This window comes from Glossina fuscipes, unplaced genomic scaffold (assembly GCF_014805625.2).
Source record: "Glossina fuscipes isolate IAEA_lab_2018 unplaced genomic scaffold, Yale_Gfus_2 1, whole genome shotgun sequence".
Classification (NCBI taxonomy): domain Eukaryota; kingdom Metazoa; phylum Arthropoda; class Insecta; order Diptera; family Glossinidae; genus Glossina; species Glossina fuscipes.
Window position 1 is genome coordinate 29,857,695 of NW_023998415.1, and position 12,795 is coordinate 29,870,489.

At 32.5% G+C, this 12,795-nt stretch overlaps 1 protein-coding gene across 15 annotated transcripts in view; it reads left to right on the forward strand.

Annotated features, from left to right (window-relative positions):
* LOC119644909 (potassium voltage-gated channel protein Shab) overlaps positions 1–12,795 on the forward strand; it is a 109,351-nt gene that overhangs the window by 72,676 nt on the left and 23,880 nt on the right. Inside the window, exon 5 of one of the 15 annotated variants that reach the window (XM_038044646.1) lies at positions 595–1,023. The exons of the other annotated variants lie outside the window; for them this stretch is intronic. Coding sequence (XP_037900574.1) covers positions 595–755 — 161 coding nt within the window. The 3' untranslated portion in view covers positions 756–1,023. Of the gene's footprint in view, positions 1–594; positions 1,024–12,795 lie in introns of those variants that run through there. 15 annotated transcript variants of the gene reach the window in all.

The window sequence follows — 12,795 nt, forward strand, 5'->3', positions numbered from 1 at the left end:
TTAAATTAATTTGCAAAATGTGTCCACAAACTATCAAATCATTCAAATTTCTTTTTCTCGTTTCTTTCTTTTCTCAAAAACAAATCAAATGAAATTATTTCATGTCTCGCCGCCATCAATGATATGATTACCGCTATATCTCTTTCTCATCTCATCATTAATCGCATTCTCATTCTACACTGTATGACAATAATAACAACAACAACAAAAACAAAAACAATAATAAAAACCAACAACAACAACAAAACCCATACATAAACACTATCCTTCTTCATAACATTATGTAAATACTGTCAACAAAATGCATTACTGGCTTAATAAATATATATATATATATATATATATTATGTATATATATGTGTATATATATATATATGTATATATATAATATATACATATTTGTAAATACAATAATTATAAATTACTTAAATAAAAAATAAATAAAATATATATATACATATATATATATTTGCAACTACAACAACAACAACAACAATCACAATCTTTAATCCCACCCGAAATATTGAATTTTGATTATGTCATTGCCGTGGACTGATGTGTTTCGTGGTATTGAAACGAAATTGTTACCTGAAGGCGAGAAAAATACTTTAATTGAACCGCCACCGATACCATCATTTGGTACGCCGCGAAGACGTGCGCTCTCAGCCCGCATCCAAGAATTAAACCGAAGTCTGCTGGAGGAGCGCGGTACCCAAAACCAAAACAGCTATAGTGATGCAGAGGATAGCGGATAAATAGACTACGCAATCAATATTATATTCCAATTGGTTGCCCCTGCTATGTCTATACACACATATATATAATTTGACAGTAGTAACAACAGCAACAATAACTAACGCTACTACTACACTATATTTTACTCTTACTCCTACCAACCACCATAAATACGGCAAAAAAGAATCTTTTGTGTATATTTAGTGACGCGCAAACAAACCCAATCAAACAAAATGAAAAAGTTAACAAGTAATAAAAAAAAGAAAAGAAAAAAAAAAAGTTTTAAAAATTTAAAAAAATCAAAAAAAAAAAAAAAAAAAAAAAAAAAGAATAAAACTTAAAAAGAAATCCATTTCACTTATATACGTATGTACTTCCAAATACAAAACAATAACCACTTACATTGGCATTTTCATATTGATCGATGTATGCATACATAAGTAGGCATAAATAATAATTTCAAGTAAATTCTAAATACTAGCACCTGCATCTCTCGCCCCCTCTTTCTCTTTCTTTTTCTCTTTCCCTTCCTATCACCCTCTTTCTTTCTCTTTTCTATTCCGCCGGACACGACGAGCATTAGTTTCATGGCAACTTAGTTGAAATTGAAAGCTACTCGTCTCAAATAGATAACAACTGAACCGCTATGGGAAAAAAAAGTACAGAAACGCCGGTAAATTCATTGCGAGGCATCATCCTCTCGCATCTTTAAACTTAGTATAAAATGTGTTTAAAATCAAATTAATTCCATTTTCGAGCGTATGCGTAATGAGAGAATAAACTGTTTACTTTCTACTGCGGCTCAGCAGACCACGTTATGTTCTAAAAGTAATTTTCACAGACAAGGAAACATAATCCATTCTTAAAATATGCAAATGCTTTAAGATAAATAATCGTTTGAAGAAAACCATCCTTCATCATTTCTTGATATAAAGAGTTTCATCTTAGTTGGATTCACTTACTCGGAACATATTCCAAATTCATAAATATTCTTTTTCCAACTAGATATCCAATATGGTAATGAACTAACTTTTTCCCATTCGGGAAAGCATATATACATATATAGCCAAATCTTATTCATGCATTTGATTTTTCCTTGACAATGAGTCGCGATAATGATAATGTTTTAGGAAAGCAAAACTTGCATCTATAGATAAGAATTTGTTTGACATTATTCGCAATATTATCGACATGTAAAGCTTACTCAAAGTCAAAAAGAAATAATAAAGGAAAAAAACCACATGCCCATAGTTGTTTAATATGTCCAAACAGTATTCCTAAATTCCCCCATGGATATTTCATACATCACACGCCGCATCTTAGATTTACTAAATATAACTGCATTCCGTTTGCCCGTAGTTGTTTTACGCAAACCTGAAGCTATGCCAATTGAAATATCAAAATTTAATTTCTCTACCTGTGTTTTTTTTTTTTTGTTTCAACTCATTTTTACTCGATCAGTTTAAATAGAGTGAAGTAGAATGTAAGGAAAACTCGAAGGCTTTTCTTGTTTCTTTGTATTAAAACCTATCCACTCTATGCTGTTGTTTCTCTTTACTTCTCGATTACGACTTTGATCGTCATTAGGTCAAGTTAAAACTTGGCTTAATCGCCCACTATCACTATACATAGCTGCAATTTAAAAAAAAAAAAAAAAAAAAAAAAAAAAAAAATTAGTACAATTCCATGAAATTATGAGGAATTCCTATGATATTTACTATATTGGTCTGTATATATGTCATTTCGGCGAAAAGTTATTAAGAGAGGTATTTGATGTTCTATCGATATTGGGTAAGATCATTACGAATATTGACGTCATATCTGAAACGCGTATCGGAAAAGAGATAATATAGTCTATAATTTGCATGCAGATAACGTTATATTTCGTCAGTCTTTTCAAATATCCTATCAGTGTCATACTGAATGGAATTTCTGAAAAAATGCAATATTTATTTTGTAATCCTGTTATGAAAAAAATATATATAAAAAAAGTAATTTAAGAAGAGAAATCTTCGCGGGACAGTTTCATTTTTTGATCGATCGCTCAAAACTTGCCCTTTCTGTCTATCATTCTGGCGATCTCATTCTATGCCAAACTTTCATAATAAATTTAACATAGATTTTCTACAATAATAATGACATTGCTAAGCTAGCTTCTCTTGCTTAAATTGCAAACGGGCATCGATAATACTGACCATTATATGTATACTTAAATGAATTGCATTTCAAGCAAAACCGATTTCACAAAAAATCTCTTACTCTTTTCAACATAATCTACATTATAGGTGTACATGTAACAAACGACAAGTTTTGTCGTTTCAAACTAATGTGGATATAAAGAATATTATTCTTTTCAGTTTTTTTTTTTTTTTTTTTTTTTTTTTGTTTTCATTTCCGTCCCAATATCGATAATTTTAAATCTACTTGCCTAGAATGTTAGCCGACGTCTCTCACTCTCGCAAGCCGTTCTAGTAATGGAGTTGTCAAAAATTTCATTATCCATAAACACAGACAAGCTTGACGAATAAAAGCGAAATTGTGAAAAATATCGATCGCAGAATGGATGAATCAGGTATATAAGAATTTTGTATCAGTACTATTGTCAACCGTTGAATAAAATTAAGTATAAATTTTTGTTACTCGATTAATCCATCAATAATTGGAAGGAGGAAATTTGAAGAGAGAGATTTAAAGTCCCTTTTCTTATGGGCCAATAGGTAGAATGTCATTTGAAAATGTACTTCAAACTTATTTACGTACCTACAAAATTTTATATATTTTTTATATATATGTATGATGATAACTCCTTCATAAGAAGAAACATATGAACGGTCAAGAAATGCATTTTTCATCAACAGTTTATTCTCGAACCTTTTTTTTTTTCTTTTTTGTTTTTAATATTTCCATCTCTATCTCTCTTTCCTGACTTCCCTTTAGTGTATGTAAACAAATTTCAAATAATATCGATTACCATTAAAAATAAAAATGTAATGACAATTAATGATAGAAAAATAAATCATTTAAAACGAAGAGCTTTTTTTATCATTTACGCATTATATGTTAGTATGTATATGTGTTAAAACTCCTATGATATAAGAATAAAAATAGAAGTAAAGAAAAGAAAACACTTGTTGTGATAATTCCATTAGATGTACGTGTTAAGTTTATAAATTGTTGCCATATATGTATGTGCATATATATATATATATATATATATATACATTCTTAAATATATATATATACCTACATATATATATATATATATATATGTATATATATATACATATATGTATATGTATATATTTTACCACGAATGCGTTCCTACAACACATACATTACAAAAACAATTTATTTACCGCTGCTGCATTTAAAAATGTTAACGACGTTTGCCTTATTTAGCCACACAATTAATTTTAGCACAAAAACGACAACACAAGAAAAAATTTATCGAAAGAAACTAACAAAATAAACATATTTTTTAGAAAGCCAGATAAAACAACGAAAATATTATTATATATAACCAACCACTCACATATATACTATATATAAATATATATATATATAAGTATATATATATATACATTCCCATCTGTAAACATAATGAGATACAAATTATTAAGCCATTCCAGAACATTTCAACAGGGATGCCTAAGGTGAGAGTTTATCATCTCTAGGCAAACAAATCAAGAAAATTAGATACAACAAAGAAACATGTCGTTGTCCAAAATTTATCTCTTCTATCGATTCCAAGAAAGACGGTGAGATATCGCATACCACAAACAATTTCGCATAAAAGCACTCTGAACTTATGAACCCATCACTTCTGACACTTTTGAAATACAACAACAAGAAAAAAAATCAGAAAAAATAACAATGATTTTATTAAGGATAGCAAACGTGTTTTTTTTTTATTCCTAAATAACACAAAATATGTGTCTTCGATGGTATATTAAAAGACTGTTCGTTGCTCTCACATCTCCGGTATAGGTTTACTTTAAAAATGACAAAAAAAAAAGAAAATTATATAAAACCGGCCAAAAACCCAATAGTTAGCCACCGACTACCGTTAAATACCTTACATCACTTCACTTGATGTAAGAACTCAGATGACAACTTTTCAGAATAATGCGTTAAATGGGAAGCGGCCGGAACAATGGTCCGATTGAGAGCCCTTTTCAATAGCGTTCGTTTTCTTGCCAAGACATGTCAAACATGATACCAAATCTTATCAAAATATTTCTATTTGTGAATTAAGTCCAACAATATAAGACGAACAGACAAGTTTATATCGGTTCAGAAAATGATTTTGAATTGATCGACTTACTAAAAATTGGGCCGGTCTCAATTCCTTCTCTGTGTTGCGTACATTCGCACAAACTTCATATACCCTTGTACCACAAGTGGTAGGCAGGGTATAATTACTATCTGTCGAACTATTATAACATGTGCCACACATACACATGTATGTAAGTCGATTAAAAGCGAAAAAATTCCATTTTATTTTTTCCATGCGAACCTGGAATATCTCTCGTTCTGAAAGGTTTCCCCATACCAGCAGATCATCTCCAAACATCATCATAAATTTCTTATAAATAAATATTCGGAGCAATAACTGATCCTAAATTATTTATGTGTATACTATATGTAAATGTACTTCTTTTTGTCAGTACTCATCGGATGTTTGCAAGCAGATCATGTTCACCAGAATACCAAATCAAGTCCAAATTGAAAGTTTTAAAACTGCTTATAGATCCTGTGTTATTTGTATTTATATTACGGGTGACGGCGATGGTATGGAAATCGCAAACATAACTTTGGCGGAAGCCACAAGTTGAGCTGCCGCGTAACCGAGTAGATGAGAATCATCACTATATAGTGAACGGGTAAAGATATAGCAATTCTCGATTGAAATGAGGCACACACTAACCAGGCTACAGCCGTTCGCTATTTCTCTCCATTTCCCTATAACTTTCTGGCCATCACCGTATAGCATGTATAGGAGGCATCCACTGAGGAAATCGTCATTTAAAGCAAAAGAAAAAAAAAAAAACCTTGCTTTGCCCAACGTTTGTTTAAACCAAACATACATGCGGTATTTTGTTATTTACGCACTATTCAACTTTAAGGGCAAATTTTTTTTTTTTTTTTTTTTTGTTGCTAAATATAAAATAGGGGAGGCTTTTTATTAAAAGTATTTTTTAATTTTTTATATCTCTCCCATCCGAGTGGCATTATTCTCCCTGCCATTAAAACTACATATCAAAAAAAAAAAAAAAAAAAAAAAAAATTTTCATATCTCATCTCAAGCGCATATATGTCGCATCTGATTCACTTAAAACTTTGACAAATTACAAGGCCGCACAATTAAATAATTCTGTCAAGTATTCGTAAAAACAGTTAACGAAAACAGAACGCTCCCACACTACATCCTACACTAAGTTAATGCGTCCATCATTTTACGACATCGGAAATGAATAGAATATAGCGACTTTTTATCCAAGAAATCAATATAGGATCAGAATGAATAATGAACGCGACATTCTCGGGAAGTGGATATCTCTACTACGAGATGTTAACGAGATGAAATTGTTGATTGATCCGTGGCGAATTTATGTCCGATCTTCCTCGTTGCCATCAGATTTCAAAAAATAAACGAATATATGATATAAAAGTGAAGAAGCTAAAGCACCGAATTGCTCCTAAAGAACTTAATAACCCATAATAATTAATAACTTAATTATGAGAATTTAAAAATTTTTATAATTTCTATTAAATAAAAATATTTTATAATCTATATAAACATATATAGTATATCGTTTAAATTTTTGCGTACCGCGCAAGAGTAACATTCATATTAGTGCGAAGAAAATCGAAGAAAAGCATATCGAGTGATTCCTTATCCTTAAAAAAATTACTCTTACTTTGCTTGATAACAGCTCTTACCAAGCAAAGCTTATGCTTGCTTGAAAGTATGTATACCTTTCCGTTCTCTTTCCTTTTTAATTAAAGCGCCGAAAACGATGAACGATGAATATCGGATATGATCAATTTACCGCTGAAAATATTTAAATTGGAGCGATTTTAATTGCTCTTTTTAATTATTCACAGGAACGCGAACAATATTTCTTAATTTTGAAAAATATTTATTCCGCTTTTGTTTATTAAAAGTAAAGTCAAAGAATTTTTCAATTTTCACTTTGGTTTTTAATCGGAATTGAAAGGATTGTAAAGGAAAAGCTCAAAGTATTTTAAAAAATCTCTTCATAGTCTTTTTTATAGTACTTTCTTGGGGCTTAAGAAAAAGAAAACTTAAATATTTTAAAAGATATTTATAATATTTAGCAAGCAATCAGTTCAAAACAGCACAGATTAAAAACGCAATAACAGAACGGAGAGTAAGTGTGTAATTGTGTTTGTAAAGTAGTCACTTTTTTATACATACATCTTTAAAAAATACCTGTGTGTATGTCAAGTTGAAATAATATTACTTAAGGATTAGTCGGTTAATTCATTAGTTGCCTTACAAGGCACGTAATAAACAAGTTTACATACATACATTTGGATAGACAAGTAAAATGTTGCATAATCGCGTTTGCGTAAAGTGTATGATACCACAACTGTTACGCGTTAATCATTTAATTTGTCTTACATTTAATATAAATTCCATGTCTTTATAAATATATACATATATATATATATATATAGATATATTGGTCACCCAACTTTTATATTAGGAAAGAAAGCTGCGTTTATTGATTTGTAGTTGATCTTCTATTTTACCTCCGTACATTTCAATTACAACCTCTCACAGTCCTTAATGTTGATACCCCATCTTATTAGCGACATTATAGATGAAAGCGAATTCAGCGCTTTTTACTAGATGATGAAAAATAAGTATTCCGTGATGAGTATTCTAGTATTGAAATCGTCTTCTCGCTTGTAAAAGGAAAAAAACAGTTTTTGTCGTTTCTTCATTAATCAATTTGCTTGTATAGCTTGCAGCGGAAAGGATTTGAAGGATCAATAATTCTCAATAAAATTTCTAATAAAATTGTGTGACACATTTCTATTATTTTATGAATTAGACTAGACTAGGCGAATTACTCAAGTAACTTGAATTCGAAATTCGTATTTCCATCAGTTTTTTTTTTCATCTTGATGCAATGGCATGTAACATGGCATGGAAACCAACAGCAAATTCCGGTACATATATCCGCTTCGTAAGATGCGAAACTAAATTCTACATGAAATGAGCACGTGTGTTTGTCTCAAGTGCCCCTCTATTTCAGCCTCCTAGCCTCCCAGCCTCCCAGCCTCTCCACCTACCATTCCCTAAGGATTTACATAATTGGATGAATACTTTATGTTTTTTTTTTTTATTACCATTCGAAAATAATTTTCTTCGTATCGAGTCATCTCTAGGTCTGCCAAATTTTCTTCTTCCCCCCCCCCTCCCCCCTCTACTCACCCCCCTCTACTCGCTCTGTCGTCTTTGAGTTGCATTATATAAATAGACTATAGTACATCTCAACCTTCAATGTGCGAAAGAGTGCAGATAACTGATAAATTGTACATAAAATTCTCTTCGAAAGCTCTTCGAAATTAATTGATTGGCCAATTATTGTCACTTAAACTCATCTTTATTCGACGCAAACGTGCATAATATTTGACCCAAGATCATTGTTATCTTACGATCGACTCTTTGGTATTGTGACACATAAAGTGACGTGAGACCGTAACGTTAAGGCTACGTGTCCTAAAGATTCTTTACGATATTTTATTCTTGGTAGTTTATCTAAGGGTATGCAATCTCTACTGAGAAAAGTCTTCCAAATAGTAACAGAGAAAGATAACACAAGTTTTTAACGTATAACTCCCAAAGTATGTAATCGATACATCCACGACAAGGGCTGTGTATGCAGATCAGTCGTGGATAATCAACCAAAACAAAAAACAAAAGAAAAAATCACTAATTTAAACTAGCAGACAAGTCATGTTGCATATAGAGTGAACTTCTTAATGAAAACCTTATCATCATCTTAATCGTCTTATGAAAATTTATAAAAGTCGTAATAGTTTTCTTTATTTATTGGGATACATTAATGGATCGATCATATATTATTGAGCACAAAGGATGATAAATGTTCGTGCTACGCTTTCAACTAATGTTTGCCATAGGTTGGAAAATTACCTTAATTGTATTTTTTTGTCCTTATATCATTTCATTTTTCCCGACGAAATGTTAACTATTTTTACGGATTGTGAAAACGGAATAGCGGACAATTGCTTGGAGAGGCAGATAAATTAACTATAATGATTTCCCTCAAAGCCTGGTTTTACTCAAGATATGTATATCTATCTATGGAAAAAGGCTCGAAAACTGAACGAAACAAATAGCTCGCACTAAATATTAGTCTGATAATAAAATCCACTCCCATCAAGCGCCTTAGTATAAGTTTATGGAATTATTCCACATTCCCTTTAGCCGACCGATAAAATTATGGTTGCAATGAACGGATATTAAAAGTGAAAAAGTCAAGAGTCTTTTATTTTACAATCACCAATTCAAAATTCAAGAAGTACGGTAGTATCGAAGGTCTACGGTAATTAGGAAAAATTGTAAAGTAAAACATCTAACCCTTAACACTATGTTATAATAATTTGACCACAGCATCTCGCTTCGTACATATTATTAATGACTTCGACAAATTATGTTTCAATTATTTTTTGTTGTTTGTGTGGGTTTTTTTTTTCCATATTATGCCGTCAATGGCGCCTACATATTAAAACCACCTCCCACTCATACACTTCTTCGAGCAGTGCTCTCCGCGGGACTACCGCTAGGTATTACTTCACTGGCGCTGGTTGCAATTGATGCTCTTCTACTCACATTAAACGGAATCTAATTGAAGTACCCTATTGGCTTCCACATTTTCTTCTCCCCATTCAGTGCTCTCTAAGTGGCGTAATTCTTGCGGCGCTTTTGCCGCAAAACTTTTTATCTTACTTCTTGCTGCCAGAATGTCCGCCGGCCTAGAACATATGTCGTCTGGCCTCTATCTTGGTTGCCGAAATTCCTCAAGCCTTGAACAGCTCAGCATTACATGTCCGACGTCCCCTACCAGTGCGAGCATATTAACGACTTGTCATGACCCAGTGCATGCAGGTAACTGCGGGATCAGCCATGATCGGTCAGAAACTAAGTCAGATATTAGTTTACATTATCCTGTGTGCATACATCTGCCTCGTAAAAATTTGAAATGAGCGAGCTTTCGGCCCCTCCTTCTTCTTGAGGAAGTTTGCTTGCACCTACCCTCTCCACATCCTTTAGTAGATGCGCCTCACCAAATTCGCCCGAATATCGACCAGGTTCGCTCCTGCAATCACCCGGCCTGCCTCTTCCGCCGGAAACCCCATATCTACGGTCCCTAGGCGGCATACCACCGTCATTTTTCTATAGTTCGATTTCATCCGTCAAGCCACAGCGAGCTCGCGTACAGTACAACCGTCTATTTAGTATTTAGCACGATCCTTGCCAAAGCCAATTGAGCTCCGGCTGCCTTATTCGCAGCATATTGTATATGCTCTCTGGAGCTTAGCTGATTGTCGAATATGACTCCTAAGTACCGGGGAAGATGTAACGGTAACGTTGCAAAGTCTCAACCGTATACTTTCAGCTTTTTTTCGCCTGCTTATTAGCACCGCTCCTGGCAAGTCTAAACTTAGTGCGCCCAGCCCCATGGTTTCTGCTTGATTAATGTGTTTGGTAACGACAACGACTGTAATGCCGTCAGCGAAGCCAACTATAATGATGCCAATGGGAACTGACAATCTAAGTACATCTTTGTACTTGACGTTCCATAAAACGAGACCAAGAACCGGGCCCAGCGAAATAACTGGCGTTATGTTGTGGAACTCTGTACCTTTATTACTATCGTACGTGAGTGTGCGATACAATGTTACAAAGTAACTTATCACGAGGGTTCTCATACGCGTCGGGACTCCCATCCTAGAAAGTGCGTCTCCAATGCAACCCCAGTCTGTCATGTTGAATGTATTCTTGGTATTAAGTGTTACTCATATGGAAAAATAGAGAACCTGTTGAACCTACAGTGAATCATTTACTTGATTTTTATTCATTATTAGTATATTTAGCATTCCACACTAATACATCGAACTTACATTCGAGGTATTCGGCTGCTGGTGAAGACAATATACTCGTGACCATCCACATGTATAGCAATCTGCTCATGTTCTTTTCTGCTTGCAATCAATAGCATTCCTATCTTTTCGAGAATCCAGCAATGTCTGCAATTTTGCTAGTCGGCAAGAAAGACAATATGTCATATGGAGCAATCCACATCAGTTGACCGAGCACAGACCTTTGTGAAACTTCCCTTGTAGCTATTTATTTTTCGCTCTTCTCCGATGTTTGATATGATAGCGTTCTTCCTGATAGATTACCACTAACCATAGGCTCTGCAATCTGTTCATAACAGTTACAGTGTGCGCCCAATCAGCCCTATTTAAGGCATTTTTCATGGCTATCGTCCTCATTGCACAGTATTCTCTGGTTTCGTGAGCAGCCATCTTCTACGTTCGATAAATTGCTGGGCTATATATCAGTTATCTCGTTTATAGCACCCACAGCGAGACAATTTCTACATTTTGCGTGTGTTTGTTCATCAAGCTTCTTTGAAAAATGCAAATAGTGATTATTGGAATAAGAAGTAATATAATACATATGTCGTCAGAACGGAACCAAAAAAAAAGGAGGATAATGCTTTATAGAAAAAAGAAAATCGAGAATTTTTATATATTGCACCCTATAAATTGAAGGCGCGCACAAACATTTATCGCAAAAATTTTATATAGAGAAAACGATGAGAAAATTACATTCGACCGACCGATCCATTGACATACGTGCAAAATCTTGTTTATTTGCCTGAGATGATGAATATCCAAAAGTCCCCGCAATAGAAATACAAATTTTTATTTATTTTTGTTTTTGTTTTTACTCAAAATATGCATTGCTCTGCAAAAGTTTATATAAGCGTGAAAAACCCTCTCACCGCACACATTAGTACTATCTTCAATACATAAATATTTAATTGTTATTCATAATTTTTATGTATAGAAGACACATACAAAGACATGTTTATTTGTTATTATATGTGTACTTGTAGAATAACATTTTAAGGATAACGAGTCAGTAAAAGCAAATCAATGCGTTATGTAGCCTTGTATATGTATGTACTTAATTCAAATCAAAGTAAAACTGAAAATACACACATGCAATGATAAATAAAAAAGAATTTGAAAGAAACCGCCAAAAAGAAAAAAAAAAAAAAAAAAAAAAAAAAAAAAAACAGGACGTTGTTTGCTTATTTAAAATAGTTCATGAAAATAAAGGTTACGAATATGAATAAAAAATGTTTATGTACTATTAGCGGACGGGGGTCTATGAGAATTTCTATCATTACTTAAGATTTATATCGTATATATTTCTATATGTTTTTGCCAATATTGATGATAGAGTGTACAAAAAGAAAGAATGTTTATTCAGTTTTTATAATTTTTTTGTTTTTTTTTTTTTTTTTTTTTTTTTCTTCTTATATATGCACATATGCTTAAGGGCATATGGAAATATGAGCTGAAACTTTTTTCTTGTTTTATTAATGCATTCCTTATATATGTATATATGTATGTCTATATGTATGTGTATGTGTGGATACATAATAAATATTTTTTATTTAAATTATTGCCACACATGCCTATATATTTGCGTACATATGTATTGCATTCTATACCTAATACAAACGAATGTAATTTTATTTAAATATAAAATAAATTAAAACAATTTAAATAAAAATGAAAAAGATGCATGTTTCACAAACGTTGCGCGCGTTTAAAGAATAAAAAAAAAAAAAAAATCAAAATAAAAAAAAAAAAAATGCGAAGAACGCTCCTTAACCGCACCACAATTACAATTATATATTTGTATATCCATCTACTACTACTACTACTACTACTACTACTACTACTACTACTACTACTACT